This window comes from Thermobia domestica, chromosome 8, assembly GCF_964235325.1.
Source record: "Thermobia domestica chromosome 8, izTheDome1.hap1.1, whole genome shotgun sequence".
NCBI classification, from domain to species: domain Eukaryota; kingdom Metazoa; phylum Arthropoda; class Insecta; order Zygentoma; family Lepismatidae; genus Thermobia; species Thermobia domestica.
In genome coordinates this window covers 257,711,961-257,730,969 of record NC_137461.1, presented here as the reverse complement: position 1 = coordinate 257,730,969, position 19,009 = coordinate 257,711,961, and the positions used below count along the sequence as shown (strand labels likewise).

The following is a 19,009-nucleotide window of genomic DNA, read 5'->3' as shown; positions in this document are numbered from 1 at the left end:
ACATCGATTTTTGATGATACTTATCTTCGGAAAGGAACTAAATCGTCTATAGTTAAAGCATTTTCAGAAGGAATCGTTGAGCAACCATGCTTAGAAGATGCTGGGATAGTTATCGATGGAGGTTTCCTTCTTCATTATGTTTCATAGCCTAAGGATGCTACATATGGAGATATTGTTAGGAACTATTGCTCATTTGTACTGTCCAAGTATGACAATAATTGTACGGTGGTGTTCGATGGTTATCCAGAAGAGGGGACTACGAAAGATGAAGAACACCAAAGGAGGACACTGAAATAATCCTCATGCGAAATACAGTTTGACGAAAATAATAAATGTGTCGTAAAAAAGAGAACCTTTTCTTTCTAACAAAAAGAACAAAAAGAAATTGATTGAATGCACATGTAAAGAGTTGGAAAAGGTTGGATTAGCAACAGTTATAGCTTAAGAAGATGCTGATACTGAAATTGTAAGGACTGGAATTGACAAACTTGACACCTTTTCCAGAGTGATTGTTGTTGGAAATGACACGGACATTTTAATATTGCTAGTTGCATTAGCACCAGAGAAGAGACCTATTTTCTTTCGAAAAGATGTTGGAGGAAAGAACCCGTCAAGTACTTGTTTTGATATCGATAAATTGAAAAGATCCAACAAAAATATAGACAAACTTCTTTTTGCCCATGCTATTTTTGGCTGTAAAACAAATTCGTCATTTTTTGGAATTGGGAAAACAAACGCAGTTGAATTAATTCAAAAAAACACAGAGGCAAAATGTGAGGCAGAATGTTTCCTGCAACAAGATGCATCAAAATATACTCTTGTCGAGAATGGAGAAAAGTTTGTTCTTTCAATGTACGAGCTAAGTAAATATTCAACTTTAAACGAAGCTCGTTATTTCAGATTTACAAGACTAACTGCAAAGACTTCTTTGAAGTCAAACTTTGATTTAGCTAAATTACCACCGACCTCAGAAGCGTGTCGTCAGCACCTGTTCAGAGTGTACTTACAGGTGCAATTGTGGTTAGGGAACAAACTTAATCCTACTGATTGGGGTTGGAAACATGAATATATCAAAGAAAGTGATGGAAAAAGAAGAGTCTTAAGACCGATACTAAGTATGAAACCTTTTGCTCCTGATGATCTCCTAGCAATAATTTCATGCTCTTGCAAGGCAGCGTGTGGAGATTATTGTCGCTGCAGAATATCTGACTTTACCTGTTCAGCTATGTGTGAGCACTGTAATGGGTTATCATGCAACAATGTACCTCAATACAATGAAGATTTTGAAGATCAATTACACGAATAATCTGGCTTCATTTTAAAATGAATATTAGAAAACATTGCACACAGTATTCTTAGGTTATAGTGGTGGGTAGGTGGTCCGTGATGCTGTTCTTGTTATGAATTTATTTAAAAGTATAGAAATTAAAATAAACTCAATATAAGAAAGCTGCCGGTTGTTGCCAGTCCGGGACACGGCGGGTCCATAGGTGGTGGATAATGGAAAGCCCAATATGAGGGTAGGGAATAGTCCTCCCGAACCAAAACTGGCATTTTCTGATCTTATTCCTATGAGGCTTGAAGCATATTCTTATGACGTTCAAAGCTACATTACTCAGCTCTGGCTTTACGTGCTGTGAAAATATATACCTCGTTTTAAAGCTTAGACTCCGATCTAAAACTGTCATTTGAAACATTTTTTTTACTTTACCTCGTAGAAAAAAATTAAAGGGAATTTTTCCCGCCAAAAAACTGTTGTTTTCTATTTAAGACACAATTGCTACGAAACTATACATTTTTCGAGAAAAATAAAAGACACCTTTTTTGTAGCTTAACATTACACAAAGAAAATAAAAAAATGCGAAGCATTTGCTCCACTGGTTTCGGAGTTATGGCTAATTTTCTGAGAGACGGCAAATTCACCTTTAAGGGGGGCTGGGGAGGAAAGCACAAGGGGGAGAACTGGGGACTTTTGGGAAATTACATGTCTCATCATAGTCTATCAACAGGAAAAACTTCAGCTCTCCGGGAATTTGTTCCGACACAAAACCTATTTTGACTGGGCTAATAGTTAAAATGTTGCATACCTTTCCAGTAGCATATCAATGTTGTAACTGAAAACTCTTACGTACTTGTACAGTATATAAAGATGCTTTAAAAATGTCTGATTCTTACATTTTAATTTTATAATGTAATAAACGTAATGATAATCAATATTTCTTGGTGATTTGTCTTTTGCTTTTTTTTTTTCTCCTTTTGTAAACGGGCGAAAGTATGCTGCTATTGTTTGTTTTCAAAGGCATCAAGAGTTCCACAAATACTGAATTATTCACATAATGTTCTTCAGAATACTAACCATGCTACCAAAATGTTCTATAAACCTGTACTAAATTAATGGATAAACTTTGTGAAGAAATCTGGGGTATGTTTTCACTTAATCCTCTTCCTAATAATGGATAAAAACAATTAATTGGATACATTAAAATAGGAAATGAGCAAAGTCATCTCTGCGGGAAAAGTACAGAGGTGGAGTTCCAACAGAATTTCAGTTTAGTCGAACTTCAGCGAGAGACAAAATTTGTTGGGATTATTTCGTTGTGAGAGGTCAGTGTTTTCAGAAAAAAAAAAATCTGTTTGGTTCAGAGCCTTTATGCTTTATATTACCGTGTAAAAAAGGAATGAAAAAAGGGAGGCACAAGGACGTACCAGCGATCGAGAGACAGAAGGATCCAAATGTTTCTAGTCCCTGAATAAAATTAACTGACTTCAAAAAGAAACAAAGATTCGCAACTCCTTCTCTAGAAAGAAAAATAGAAACGGAAAACAATTAAAAAACTATGATTTTTCAATAAAACTATATATTTATTATTTTGTATTTTCGAAGTTTCTTGTCGATTCCTTATTAAGACAGAAGAGGAATTATTCCGTTCTCATTAAAAAAGGTGAGGTACACCGTACTGTTGAGTGCCGCCATATTTGTAATAATTTTAGATGTTTGGTTGTCTTCCTCTCTGGTGTAGCAGGTAGCGTTTGGGTCTTTCGTGCAGGAGGTTCCGGGTTCAGTTCCCGGTAAGAGAACATAAAATGCATTACAATGGCTCAAATCACTTTTTAAACTATAGGTTCCGATCTGCACAGAATCAATCTGTCAAAGGACATCAAATTCACAAATCATTCAATCGAGGCTTGGTCAAATTTCACGTGTACTAAAAATAAAAATCTCGATTAAAATATACTTCTATTCGATTCCTTATTTCTATTATTACTAGCATAAAAATTTTAACGCCTCGTGAATGAATCCATGATTTCACCAAGATCATTGAACAGGGTGTCTACTGACCTAAAAAACCTGGAATTAACTTTGAATTTATTTTTGTGCCTGGAAAACCTGGAAAATGTCTGGAATTTAAAAACAAATCTGAGTTGTTTTTCAATGTTACCTTTTTTCCCTGCAATATAATTGAAAAATTCTCACTTTTCTTAAAGGTTTATCTTTTGTGAATATGTTGATGGTGACTACGGGGATACCTCAGCTGAGTTCTGTTACTATTTCCACTTGCTTGTGACAGACTCCTTTTTTTTCTTTCTTCTTATTTCTTTACGCTTCCCTGTGGCAGGTTTCCCATAGACCTAGGAAGTCTTTAGATGGATTTTCTATCCATATTTTATGTGGCAGTTCGAAAACGTTTCTTGCTACAGTACAAATCAAGAAATCAGGGAAATACTGGAAAAGGAATTTTACGAAAAAGTAAGGGGCCAGTCAGGAAAAATGCTACTTAAAGTGGTAATCAAGGAAAATTGAGGAATTTTGCTTTAATGAAAGAAATCTTTAATATGTTAATCAAGAATGAGGCAAACGCATTATTCCCGAAACATAAAGTTAACGTTTTCAACGAAATCAACTATTTTCGACCGCTTTATGGAAGAACGAATTTCTCACATTTTTGAGCTCTATGTTGCCGATTTCCGAACGTATCCATTAAATTATTATCAATTTTTTACTCGGGAGAAATTCTGTCAAAGGATTCAGAACTCAACAAAGAGTTCGTGTCCACACACCTCTGAACCGTCCATATTATAGATTGACGCGTGACGATGTTAGCAGAGGGGCAAGAGGGTGGACGTTCCATGGTGATGTCGTCTGTACCCTCAAACATATTACATTGACATGTAAGTGAAGTAATATAAAACAGTATACAAAAAGAAATAAAAGTTGCCCCCCAAAAAATATCTGCTTCCACGCTTGTCCCCCAAGAAATATAACCTTCTTCCAGTCTAAATGCAAGTATAACCTTCTTTCAGTCGAAATTCAATGTTCTTTATTTTTCTTTCTTTGAGTTTCTGTGCAAAATATGAACTGGATGACAATGTCAAAGAAAACTTTTAAATTGTCTCAAAAGGTAATTTGTCCGTTAATTTTAGATTAACGTTTCTTTTCAGCACTAAAGCTATACAAGAATGGACGTACTGTTTAAAGTAGAATCCAAGCCATTACTCAAATTAATATGTAACGCAAGTACTCCCACCAGGAATCAGGACTCGTCCTACAAACCCGGGACCACATATACAGAAAGCATGCTAGTTAGCCACTCAACTACAAAGGGGTCCACCAAAACGACAAGAAAAGCTATTTTTTGTGATAAAACTTGAGTTTAAAAAATTTTAAAAAGTAATTGTAACTTACCCTTCTTCCGGCCCTATTATTGTGTAAATTGACAAGGGAATATATCGTTTTCTTGGGTTTCTTTTTTCTGTCTGGGGCGTCTGCAAATAATTTGCTAAATTTGAGTCCATATTTCACATTATCTCCACAGCCACCCCATTTGAAGTTCCCATTGGGAGGTTCCCGCGGGGTCTGACCGCAGCCACAGTAGAAGATAGAGCCTGCTGAACAGGCGCGAGATATAGTGAATGTGATGGCGGCCGCTGAGATCGCATAAACGTATGCTTGCTCCCTTGTACCTGAAACAAACCAAAAGAAATAACATTAATACTGACAAGTTCTCTAAATTGTTATATTATTAGTTAGTAGGCAGTGAGGAGTCTTTTGTTATAGGATAAAGGGTATGTGGTTCCAAATGAGTGTTGATCCTTTTCCTTACCTTTTGGAAATCCACAAGAAAGCATTCTAAAAATCAGGGCAAACCAGGATTACCATAATAGATTATACTCTGGGCTCTATGTGGTGGACTTGTATGAGTTCACCGTAAATAATAATTATTATACGTCTGCTGCACTCTATACTAAAGGCTTCGCATCTTTTCCTGAGGAAGACGGTTGAGCTTTTGACGGACTGAACAAAGAAATTATCTCCTGTAATTTCATATGTAAAATCGCCATCGTTAAATTGTTTGATTTTGATTTGGTTTCATTTTGGGTTTAGCGTCCCTTTTAGCAGCGAGGCTATATGAAGCGTGGACCTACGATTCCGTGCAATTTCGCACATTGCAGTTTCACACGGTTCTCATTATGAAGCAATTTTGCACTGTCTTCCTTATCGGATTAATCATTCTGCAGGTGTGGTGCATTTTCACAGGGTCCACCTGCCAATCATGTGATTCATCCTGAAACCGCTTTCACTATAGGGGATGGGAGGACAGAACAAATGTCAACTAAGTAAGAACAGAAACAGAACAAACACAAGTTAAAATAAATACCAGCAATTGAATTAATACTAGCTTCAAGTATTTTTCCCAATTGCACACCATATATGCAGATATAGGAACCACACATGATTAGACATTAGTTATACCAGTCGTGTATGCATTGATGCCAGATAAAATAGAAGGAGCGTACAAAGAACTGTTTACATTTCCTAAAATGTGGTCCGGCCAGACCGAACCTCGAGTGCTGAAAGTGGATTTTGAGCTTGCTGCAATCAATCCATTGCGTGTTGTGTTTCCTAATTCACAGGTTTCTGACTGATATTAGAGCCTGTCTGTCGCGGTGTGCCCTCGGAAAATATGCAAAACATATTTCGACCCCACCCTCACCAACCTCTGACGGATGAAACCCTCCCTTTGCTTAGGGAGAAGAAGCGAATGACCTCAGGTGTGTTGCCAATTTGTCATTCAGTCGTTTGGTTTTGACGAGTGAAGATCGTAGGCAACCTAGAATGGCTAAGAAGACAGAACACAGCGAAGTGCGTGAAATAATTCATTGTGGCAACGCTTCCGCATTCAACAATTGCAAGATCTCGGTCGCAGCAACTTGTCCCTCCTCTTACGAGGGAGATACGAGAAAACACACACCGACAGCAGCGCCAGAAGGGGCACAGTTGAAATAGAAAGGCTCTACCATTTTAATCAGAGCATCTGGTGGAAGCTTTTTTAGGTTTCGTCGGAGGATACCTCCACAGCGAAGATGTACGTCATCATGTTCTTATGTGAAGTGCTTTAACATTAGTATCATAAAGCAGGATCGATGAAGAGTGGCTCATCGTCATGAAGGACTATTCGTCTGGCCAGCAAATCGAAGAGTTAAATGGTTATTTCATTGAACAATGGGCGGATATTCGAAACATTCAGAGAAATATAGAACTGCAATGGTCAAAGACACACAACAAACAATCCAGTGGAAGGTTGGCGCAATAAGATCAACCGCAGCATATCTAAGAGCACACCACGTATCTAGAAGCTTTCCTTCCATCTTTCCTTCTGTCGCATTTGAGAAAGACATTTTCTTCGCAAGATGTGCCCAGCCTTCCTACAAAGGATACTGGACAAACCGCCGTCCCGTTCTGCTAGTTCCGCATCCGTTCCGCTAGAACCGCATCTTCTCTCCTATCCGTTTTAAAATATCTTTGTTTGTTGCTCTTCTCTGTCCATTTTATCTTCTCCATTTTCCTCCAACACCACATTTCGAAGCTCTCTAAACATTTCTTCCGTAATTTTCGTAATGTCCAAGTCTCTGCATCATACAGTCCAATGTTCCATATGTAGCACCTGGCCAAGTTCTTCTTAAGTCCAATATTGAGCCAGCTAGTTAAGAGTTATCTTTTCTTGTTCAATGCTTCTTTGGCTATGACTACTCTTGACCTGATTTCGTTGGTGCAGTAAATGTTTCTGGTGGAAAGATTCCAAATATTTGAAATGATCGACCACTTCAAGTTCTCTTTGTTCTACTTTGACCCGTAAGGGCGCGTTTCCACGGGATATTCTCATGCCTGTTTCGACATTGATTTCCATTCCATATCGTTTCTCAGTTTCAACTAATTTATCCATTATCTCCTGTAATCCCTCTTCGGTACTAGACATTAAAACTACATAAAATTAGATTTTTATAAAAAAAAAATGTGATTTTAACGACTTTCTAACTACCTTGTATGTCGAGAATAAAGGTTAATCCATTGATAATACATGAAATTAGGCTCCTTTAAATTGTTATTTGGCTATTTTCATAAAAAAAAGAAGGCCTTGCTTGGGAAATTGCATTCAAAATTAAAAATAAAATCGCTGTGTCTTAGCAGTTTTCCAATGATTTCTGTCAGCAAAATAACGATGGCCATAGGCACACAGCCCTCTCCGTATTTCCCATATTTATACAAAACATAGCTTGAAAGGTTTAAAACGAACAAAGAAAGGAAAAATAAGCACTTCTGAAGCACATTTCCTTTGTATTAAATGACCCGCTTAGCTTTTCAATAGCTGTGTATTGTCTCATTTTTCAGCATTTACAGCGCAGATACCTGTTTACGTTTTGAGGTCTCCGATAGAAACAATAACATGTAATTATAAACATTAGCGGTACAGTCGCAAGTCACGTAAACCTTTCTTTGCGGTTTTCTTGTTCTTGTCTTTTTTGTATTGTGTTTACAGCTGTGTGTTAAGAAAGAAAGAAAAAAGACAGTTACGTCATAAGAATCATTCCAAGAATATTCACACTACTTTGTTATTTTTTAAAATGTTTTTCTTTAATATAAAATAATAAAATTAAATTTATCGAGTTGAGATAATATTGTCATCAAACTATTTTAGTGGGGGATCTTTAACCCACGTTAACAGGTTTAATCTTCCCTACATCTAATCAACAAGAGGATGATGGCGTCTCTGGCATGTAAAATTTTGGGGGGATTTCAACGAAAGTGATTTAAATGGTACTATCTAGCCCAACCTGTTTGTTATATTCTATTCCATTTGTTGCCTTTCTGCATACCTTCACGGACTTCCTGAGGTATATCAAGAACTCTTATAATTGTTTCACAGTCTGAATATTATATTTTTTAAAAAATAATAATTATTATTTATATGTTATTCTGCCGTTAGTAAAAACTTAAATTGTAATAAAATATTGAATGTTTTGTACTTCAAAATATTGGGGGGACGCGTCCCCCTCGTCTCCCCCGCCAGAAACGCCCGTGGGATGATGATATAGATTGTATTATACACAGACAGTGGAAATTTTATTTCTGATTTTAATGTTGTATGTAATATATTACACGGGTAAGTTGAAATTTCTTAAGTTGTGTGTAATGTAAAGGTAAATTTACATGTAAAAAATTTGCAATGTTTTGGACTCTGAATCAAGATTATGAATCTAAGACATGAATTTATCACATCACCATATAAAGTAGTTCATTTTCAAAAATTATTATTATTATTATTATTATTATTATTATTATTATTATTATTATTATTATTATTATTATTATTATTATTATTATTATTAATATACTAAAAGCTATATTTATAGTGCTAGGAACAGTGATTGGCCAAATAGAGTACTTTGTCAGAATCCGATACAGTAAAACTACGTTAATCCGGATTAATTGGGAATAAGTTAAGCTGATTAACTGAAATAACCTACAAATATAGTAAAAAGTGCATTAAAACTCTGTTTATAGCAAAAATACACATTTATTATGGTGCATTTAAAGGGCACAGTCAAAATATACTACTATACAGTAAAATGTAATGCAATTCATTGTATATATACGTCAATCCTGTGTTATGATGCTTCGTCACAATGATAATACAAAAGCGTGTCGGGTTTCGAGTAGGGATGCGCACGAGACAAGATTTGTGGCTGTCTCGTCTCGAAAATGTGTTGTAAAAGTGATGTCTCGACTCGAAAACTGTATATTTCTCTATTGGAAGAGCCGTGTCTCGACTCGAATTTTGTCAGGAAAATCCTGTCTCGACTCCCTAGTTTTGAGATCTTACAGCCTCAGTGAAATCAAAGAAATGCCGCTTGAGTTGGACGATATTTGTTTATGTTTACCTGTTGAACATTTCAATAATACCTGCAACAAATGGTCTCATAATTACAGTACGGTATTCTGAATCATCACAGAGCTACCTGACATATGTGATTGTTGACTTCCAGTCTAGATTGCCACACGTGCCGATTTTGTCGGGACAATCCCGATCTTGGAGAAAATGGCCTGTGCCCTACGCGGATTATAAGATCCCGAATTCCACACTCATTGATGAAGTTGACTATTAGAATTTAGTTTCCACATTATTATACAGAGACTTCAAAATAAGTGGAAACCTTACAACAACGGCAACTAGGTAGCAATATGACTGATAACAGGAAGCTAAACTCACTTTGTACTTGGTGAAACTCGACTTCTCAAGGCAGTAACAAGTGCCAGAAATATACATTTGAATGTGAGTAGTAGAAGCAACAGTAGACCTGAAAGTGACAGCAGCTGAACTGATAACAATAGCAAACGGCACTGTCCCTACAACAAAAATTATATTAAAGTATTGGAATAGTTAACTATTTTCATCTTTTATTTTGCATGTATTTACTACGTAGCGTATACGAATAGGCCTTTACATAGGCTACATACTACTCAAATTGGCCATATTCAACGAACTTAAAAAAACTTGTTACTGAATTCTCAATGTCTATGTGTCTGTCTGTCCGTCTGTCTGTTATTTGTGATTTTTTTCAATTTTGAGCCCTTTATTCGATAGAGCATCAAAAACTATCTGAGAAAGCGATGGAATTTTTCGGGGCACTCTTACCGTTTCCGAGATACTGGCCAAAAAATGGCCGATTTCCGAAGATTTAAAGAGCATATCTCTGGAACCATAAATTATAAAGAGATGATATTGGTATTGATCAATACCTAAGAGAATAGTGAACATTTTGGTACCAAATAGTAACCAGTGGCCACTGGTTGCCAGTGGCCACCAGTTAATATCGGTACCAAAATGTTTACCATGCTCTTAGGTATTGATCAACACCAACATCATCTCCCTATGACTTACCGTTACCGACATATTGGTAACAAAAATAGTTCCGCTTTTAGGAGATTTAAGGAGCCATATCTCAGGAACCGTACGTCATAGAGATGATATTGGTGTTGATCAATACCTAAGAGGATGGTGAACATTTTGGTACCAAATAGTAACCGGTGACCATTGAACAACTGGCCACCGTTCCCCAAATATTGGCCAAAAAAGTTCGAATTTCGGGAAATTTAAGGAGGCATGTATTGGGAACCGTAAGTCATAGAGGAATGATATTTTGAAATAAAAAAAAAAAAAAATGTAGGAACTTCCCGCTCCATCTCTCCATTCCTTTTAAGTTCGTTGTGGCGATGCTTTTGGAGCATTCTCAACTGGTTTTATTATGTATTATATTTTAATATTATGATTTAAATTGTCTCACTTTCCTTTTATCTATTAGAATCAGGGGCAAAAGTGAGGGGGAACGCGTGAGACGACGTTACCCCACTTTCAAAAAATATATATGACGTCTACCATCTTTCTAAAAAATGTCTATGGCGTCTCCCCACTTCCAAAAAAGAAAAAAGTACGCAATGGACAAAGATAGGCACGAGGAACGGTGTGACGTAATTCGTCCTCCTATCTTTTTAGATCCACTTTTACCCCTTATTAGTTGTATATTATTAACTCTTCATTATAGAACGACTTATATTACATTATTACGGAGAATCAAACGCTGTACCTCCTGCCCCTTCCTATGAACAATAGGGATGCGCTCGAGTCGAGACATGTCTCGAATCTCGACTCGACTCGACTCGAATTCGAGTCGAGACACACTTTGTAAAATTCGAGACGAGTCGAGAGAAACGTATTTCTCGACTCGAATTTTCGAGTCGAGACACGAGTCGAGTCGAGACAGCTCCTAAAAATCTCGACTCGACTCGTATGTCTCGAAAATCTTTCTATAACTTTTAATATTATTTTGAATTACTCATTCAGAAACACTCGGTACGAGAATTTCGGACACTACAGGACTTGTGAGGTGTTCGAGGAGTGTTGTGGTGAGTGTCTTCAACAAGTGTTGAAACTAAAGGGAAACGACGTCCAAACGTCGAGGGGTTGGGCGCCCCCCACCTCATTACATTTGTCCGACGTCGTAAGCTGGACAGATTGGTAAAACAGGACAGGCAGCGAACTGCTTCGGAACCAACATCAGAGTTTTATGCTGGGCAAAGTACAAGTGTATCTGAATTAGTGTTGTAAAATTTCCGGAAATTTTGAACATGTTGGTAAAAAACAGTTTTTTTTCGATTTCTTTCTTGAAAAATTGGAAAAATTGAAAAAATAGAAATATTTGTATTAGGTTAATTTTACTAGTAATCATATCTTTTTTCTTCAAACGACTAAGTTCAAAAATTTCAATATTGCCAATATTAAAAAATAGCACTCGAAAATAAAACTATTCCAATCATTATCTATATATTAAAATACTAGATTTAGTGTATGTTTGTCCCCACAGAAAAGTTTATATGTTTGTCTCCAGTCCTTTCGACAATGAGATCTTGAACCCACAAGTGCTAGAAACGTGCCGTTTTCATTGGTCGATTCCAAATTTTGTGTAAATTATCCAGTTCTAATTGAATATTTAAAAAAAAATGGCCATTAGTACTTTATTAAAATTTTAGAGGTACAGTAGAAGTACTGAAATTTTTATAAAAGTAAAGCATCATATTCTATAAGTTATATATTCCAACATCGCATAGTTGTATATAGGGGTTGTATAGTTTCTCAGGGGTTTGTTTTATGGCCAAATTATAAGAAAACGAAAGATAACCATTTCTTCAGTCTAAGATAAATCTTCATTGTTTGGGGAGTTTTTTTTTTTTTCACAATGAACTCCGTATATCTCTGACATAATTAATTGTGTGTGTAATTTATTTATTTATTACATAATGCATGCAAAAAGAAAGGAAACACTGGTCATATATGAGTTAGAAATTCCAACTACAAGTGGGCTCAAATCTTGTAAACGGTGCGAAATATTGAAAAAAAATAATCGAAAAAATTTCCCGTTTATGATATGATACCCCTTGCCGATTTTTATGAAGGCGTCCTTAACTTGTATCTGTAACGAGACATGTACAGATATGAGGAGATTCATGCTCATAGGGCTATGTGAATGATGCGCTGTGTAGAGGGTGCAGGTTCAGCTAGTTGAAAATTAATAGTCTGCACTTATTTCTATTATATCATTTATTCGTGGATGTGCATTAATTACAGAACTTTTACAGTTACATACAAGCCTACCAACATGAAGTGTTTCTGTTGCAACAAATAGGTCTCTTGAATGAAACTGAGTTCTTAATATGCTCTTTAATCTACTGAAGTTTTGTTAATTTTAACCAAATCACTTCTTAAGAGAAAGAGCAGTAGGCAAACTTCACTAATACTCATGCACTAAAACATATAATTACTATTATTTAATATTTTAATATAGATACTTATATAAACTTCATGTACAAAATCCTGTATGTAAAAGTGCGACAGATTATCTATTACAATCAAAATGAAAGTGACTATGTTTCTAACTTAATAACTCCTGAATCATCAGACCGACCTCGATAAAATTTTCAACAAAGATGAGGTTCGGGATGATTTTTATCATTTCACTTTGAAGGTGCAACTTTAGGGAGAGGGAGAGGGGAGAATGACAGATATTAGTGTCGAATCCATAATTTTCGGGGTCGCTGAAATGAACAGAAGATGCCGTGTAAATCCACAAATTCAGCCCCATTAGTACTCCTAAGAGGGGACGGGTACTAATGGAAAAGGTAAAGGTAATTGAAAATTACCGACATTAGTGTCGAATTAATAGTTTTGGGGCTCGATAAGTTTATTGGTGACAGTTTTGGTGCCCTTTATGTCCAAAATGAAACGTATTCTCCCCGTGCAAGCTATTCGGCTAGTCTGTAATAATAACGAACGGAAGTTTCACATATTCAACCCTTTAATATATTTGTCGCTGCTCAAATTTACTCACTTGTGCGGTATATGTGTATATGTGTAAATAAGATCATTTCTCTTTTTAAGTTATTCGAAAAACATAAAAATAATAAAGAGGGAAGATTTTACCAGAAATTAGGAAACTAAAAAGTAAAATTAAAACATGTTGCTTTAAGTATTTTTCCTGTTAGCAAAATACATTGTATATATATGTTGCAAACATGTTACAGCAAGTAAGATTACTAGCGTCAGACGAAGAAATAATTTTTAAATTATATTTTCCGGTTTTTGCTAATATTCCCAAACTTTTTTTTTTTCATTAATGGGTTCAAATTGTTTGGAAATTTTACCGACCTTGATAAAATTTTCAACATAAATGAGGTTCGGGATGGTTTTTATTATTTCACTTTGAAGGTGCAACTTGAGGGAAGGGGAGAGGGTAAAATGACAGATATTAGTGTCGAATATTCGGGGTCGCTGAAATGAACAATGACACTTCCGATGCCCTTTAAATCAAAATTCGGCCCCACAACTTGGAGGAGGGAGAAGATATATAAAAATTATTGAAAATGACCGATATTAGTGTCGAATCCATAGTTTTCGGGGCCGCTCAGATGAACAGCGACACTTCCGACCGTTTAAATCGAAATTCAGTCCCATTAGTACTCTAAGGGGGGATGGTGACAAGTAAAGATAATTGAAAATTACCGGAATTAATGTCGAATTCATAGTTTTGGAGCTCCATAAGTTCATTGGTGACAGTTTCGTGACCTTTGTGTCTGAAATGAAACGTACTCTTCCCGTGAGAAGAACGGGTATTCTGCTAGTCTGTAATAATAATGAACGGAAGTTTCACATATTCAACCTTTTAATATATTTCTTGCTGCTCAAATTCACTTACTTGTGCGGTGTATGTGTGTATGTGTAAATAGGATCCTCTCTCTTTTTGAGTTTTTCGAAAAATATACAAAGAATAAAGAGGACTGTGAGACGGAGTCAAGCGGGCTGCAGCTTAATTATTATCTGGGGAACATCCACGTGAGCATCCATGTATCTAGTGGAACTCGAGCAAGGCACCATGACGGCCGAGGCGTATCGCACACTGCTTGCAGACTACGGACACCCCTTCTTGACGATCATGTTTCCCAATGGTAGTAGGATTTTTCGACAAGATAATGCACCATGTTACAAGGCCAGGAATGTGATGGAGTGGTTCTAGGAACACAGGAGCGAGTTCCAAGTGATGTGCTGGTCCATCGACTCGCAGGATCTGACCCCAATTGAACACATCTGGAATGTGATTGAACGTGACGTCACGGCGCATCGCCCCCTCCCCGGAATTTACAGGAATTAGGTGAGCTGTGTGTGCATATGTGGTGTCAACTCTTTCCGGCGACCTACCAAGGATCATTGCGTCCATGCCAAGACACGTCGCCGTTGTTATCCGTTCCAAAGGTCGACATACTGATAATTAGGTAGGTAATCATAATGGTCTGGCTGATGTGTGCGTATATTTTAACTCGTACATTTTGTCTCGACTCGAATTTCGAGACGTCTCGACTCGAATTCGAGTCGAGTCGAGACAGAGACTGTCGAGTCGAGACACGAGTCGAGGCAGAAACATATTTTCGAGTCGAGACAACATTTTCTCGAGACGAGTCGAGACAGGCTTAAATCTCGACTCGACTCGACTCGTGCGCATCCCTAATGAACAACTAGTAATAGGCAAATTCCCGGGAAAATATTTTTCAGGAATATTCCCGGAAAGATTCGAAAAAATGGGAATATTCCGGGAATTTATGTACAAACACAAAGAAAATTGCATTCTATTACTCTATTTTGATTTCAAAATTAATTGTTTTTTACCACAATATATTTATTATTGTTGTCTCCAGAGGATTCTTTAAAATATATATTCTGAACGGTATTATGCTATTTTATTAATATTTTATTATATTTAGAGAGTACGCATAAATGTATATTTACTTACAATATATTTTATGCGAGTAAATATGTAGGAAAAACACTTAATATAGGAAGTCCACATACTTTTATACCGTTAAACAGTTTAAATTTATATTTAAGTAGAGTTTCTAAACTTGTCCCTACTACTGATATTATAAACATATTAAATTTTTAAATGTTCTAAACAAATTAGGTTGAGTATTGCCATAAAACACATGTCTCACTATTTTATCAGCATTTTCGAATGTATATTTTTGTCCACAATATTTGCAAGATACTGACTTATCTTTAGAATTTGCAGGTAACATTGTCACACACGACCTTTCTTCCTACCCATTTTTACCAAATTGCATGCGTTAATTCACATGTAAGAGAAGTGCGAGTACCTATTCAGAAGTTCGAGTCACAGACAGCACACCGACCGACGTCTATTACCAACGATGATTTGGGGTGTATTGATGGTACTTGAAATCTATTTCTACAGAAATTCTACATTACTTTACAAACTGGTTCCTTTTCATCATTTGTAAATTAGTACTTCGCTACGTTCTAGTGGAAATGGAAATAGAACCTAAAAAATCATATTATAGTCAAAGTATAGTCAACGAATTTTATTTTAACCTCCAAATTATTTAAAACTTAGAAGTAAATGATTATAAATAGAAACAAAGTAGTTAGTCATATCGTTCTTATAATTTGGAAAATAAAGAAAAGAAATGATAATAAATTTTCTCCCGGGGATTTATATGCCAAGGGAAAAACCCGGAATATTCCCACTTTTATTTGCCTTCCCACTGTCTATCACTACGAACAACTGCATGTAGTGTCCGTACATTTTGCTTTGGAAAGGTGGCGAAAAGCATAAAGCTTTCTGACATTTTGCTTTGGAATGTCCCAACATTTAAATATATTTTTGTTGTAGGATTAGTGCCGCTTACAATTGTTATCGCTTCAGTTGCCGCTATTCTCATTTCTACTGCTGCTGTTGTTCGCATTCATATTCCTAGGAAACTGAAATATTTTTGGATGTGAAGTTCTCGTGGTATTTCCCAGATAATGCAGACAGTATTGCGTCACATATGATTCCCCGTCGAAAGTAAACTATTATTGTGTAAACATATTTGTAATTTTGTTTCGTCTTCAGATAAAGAATGCAATTACTTAGCTTTCAAAGGCAGAGTACGGTACTCTTGAGTTTATAAGTACTTTGATAAGGAAGTAGCTGTGACATTAAGAGCGAATATCTTACAACAACAGTTAGATGGTTAAGGGTTAATTCACACATAGTGTATCCTGCCCATGCCATTCCTCTGCCACCCTCTGTCTGTGCCACGGCTGCGACCATTCATAGACACCATGCCGTGGCGTAGCGCTACTGCTTTCTACATCATTTCAGTTGGTTCCTGTCAACTTCGTTTCTCTTCGTGTTCTCCGAAGAAAGCCGAAGAATCGTTACTGACGAGAGCCACGATCGGACTGGTTTCTGTTCAAACCAGCCTGTCGGAACATGGCAATGGGAATGGCACGTCATGTGTGAGTTTGAAAAAGATAATCGAATAAATTTTCAATGACATAACTAAATGAAGCTTACCTGTTGTAAGATCGGCCGTATGATTTGGTGCGTTATTAATGGATGAACAATTCCATCGCCTGTCTGCAAATAACGCTTGGCATGTATGCACGCTTTGGTGGGCAGCTTTCACGATTTGTGGCATTACTTCAACAGTCTTCTTGCACAGTTTCACTTGGCGTTTCACGAAACCGTATTGGAGCTTTGCTCTCCTGCAACTACCGCTGCTGTTCCAGAAGGTTGACATTGCTTTCCGTACAGCTCTGCGAAAGTAATAGAAATTCACAACATAAACAATGTAGTCTATATACAACTATCTAAACAATATGACTTAATAAGACCATATGAACAATATAAGCAGACAATATAAAAGACGTACGGTAGCCCACAAAACTCAAGTAGCAGTACACACAACTTGAATGAAAAACATACTTCAAACACATATTGTACAGTGAAACATCTCAATAACGAACATCGATAGAACATGATTATTTGTCTGTAAATGATTGAGAGGTATAAATTACAGAAAGGTTACATAATTTTAGATCACTCGCAGCCAATGTCACACCTAGAAATGTTTGCTCGGACGGGTTCAAAGTATTTTGGACATGGGCGCCCGAAGGGGAGGGCTAGGTGGGATCTGAGCCCCCCTCTGGCTTACGAAAATGTATTAAATTTCGTAAGATTTTCTTGATACAAATAAAAAATATCAAACGTAATATAGTAACCAGGGAGATGAGTCCCCACCTAGAAAATTTTCTTCGGGCGTCCATGATTTTGAAGGAGTCCAATACGTCTATGTAATATTGAACCTGTCTTATTCTGGATCCGAAAAGATAAGTAATTGTTAATTGCTGTCACTTATAAATTTAGAACAAATGATAAGAACTACATTATTTTTGTAAGAAAAGAAAGAGTACATAAGAGGCATAAAATCTAAAATCAGTCATATATCTGTTAAACAAGTATAGTTCTGCTTAAAATCTCTACAAATGTTGGTTGTTACGAATTTTTTTTATGGTGCTCCGGACCCGGTGAATTCCCCCGTGGGTGTCCACCCTTGCAGACCATGTGGCAATTGAATGCAATATATAGTAAATTCATTAGTTATAAAAGTAAATAAAATAATATCGAAATTACTTATTTGAATTGCTGGAAAACAAGCTAAAGAAACAAAAGTATCACTGGGAGATATGCTTATACGGGTGTGTACTGCAAAATATAATGATTATGTGATAATTTTCTTCTAAAGCACAAGTCCTGCCTCTATGGAAATACCTTTGTACACTTACTGACTATATTGAAAATAAAGAAAAGTAACTAAAGAAAATGCGACATTATTATGAAATACTAAAAATCAGAGAACTAACCAATCATGACGGGTTATGAATTTCTGGGGGTAAAGTCTGTAATAGTTTGTCTGCCTTCTAATCCTGTGGACACTATTTTCTGATTGAAATTTGGCTGTAACTGCTGAAGCAGTTAAAAGAATCAAAGGAATATTTATATTAGATTGTAGAAAATATTTTCTGTGCTGAATACGTATGAGCTCAGAATAATTCCTGTTCACTGTAAAGAGGTTCCTCAAATGTTGGAGGTGAAAGAAGACTGTTCATGTTCATGTCTGTGAGTGTTGGTTTTTAAAAAAAAAGAGCCGTGTTTTTCCATAATAATACATATAAATATTTTAAAAACGACATAGTTGGAACATCTAGAAGTATGATTGAATGCAACAATATGGCTCCAACAATACTTACAGCTGCGAGGACAATATCATATGGTTAAAATAAAGCTGGATCAGCAAAATGTATTGTTGTCACAGTTACTTTTATGATGGTAACAACTATATCAACAAGTACCATAATTGACAAAGTTGTTACCATCATAAAACTGACTGCGACAGCAATACATTTTGTTGATCCAGCTGTATTTTAACCATATAATATTGTCCTCCCAGCTGTAAGTATTGTTGGAGTCATATTGTTGCAACAATCATACTTCTGGTTGTTCCAACTATACTGTTTTTAGAGTGTGTTTTTGCCGGCATAAAAGAGTTGGTCCTTATTATGCAGATGTCTGCTATTGAGATGTGTCCGTAAAAGGAAGGGTTCTCTTCCATAATAATACATATATTTTTATCGGGACAAAAGGTTGTCCGTGTTATGGAGGTGTTCGCTATTCAGATATGTCCGTTCAGGGACGTTTCACTGTAGTTGGATATCTATATCAAATGGCGCACATCCTGTTTTCATGTTTTTCTCTGGCTATACTCTTGTTTTTGGTGAAGCTT

The 19,009-nt window shown here is 36.3% G+C and overlaps 1 protein-coding gene across 2 annotated transcripts in view; it reads right to left on the bottom strand.

Annotated features, from left to right (window-relative positions):
• Positions 1 to 19,009, bottom strand: part of LOC145693565 (protein Wnt-11b-2-like) — a 246,002-nt gene that overhangs the window by 158,752 nt on the left and 68,241 nt on the right. For both annotated transcript variants that reach the window (XM_081769658.1, XM_081769659.1), the window contains exons 2-3: positions 16,741 to 16,982; positions 4,685 to 4,962 (exon numbers count right to left, since the gene is read on the bottom strand). In XM_081769658.1, coding sequence (XP_081625784.1) covers positions 4,685 to 4,962; positions 16,741 to 16,982 — 520 coding nt within the window. The remainder of the gene's footprint in view (positions 1 to 4,684; positions 4,963 to 16,740; positions 16,983 to 19,009) is intronic.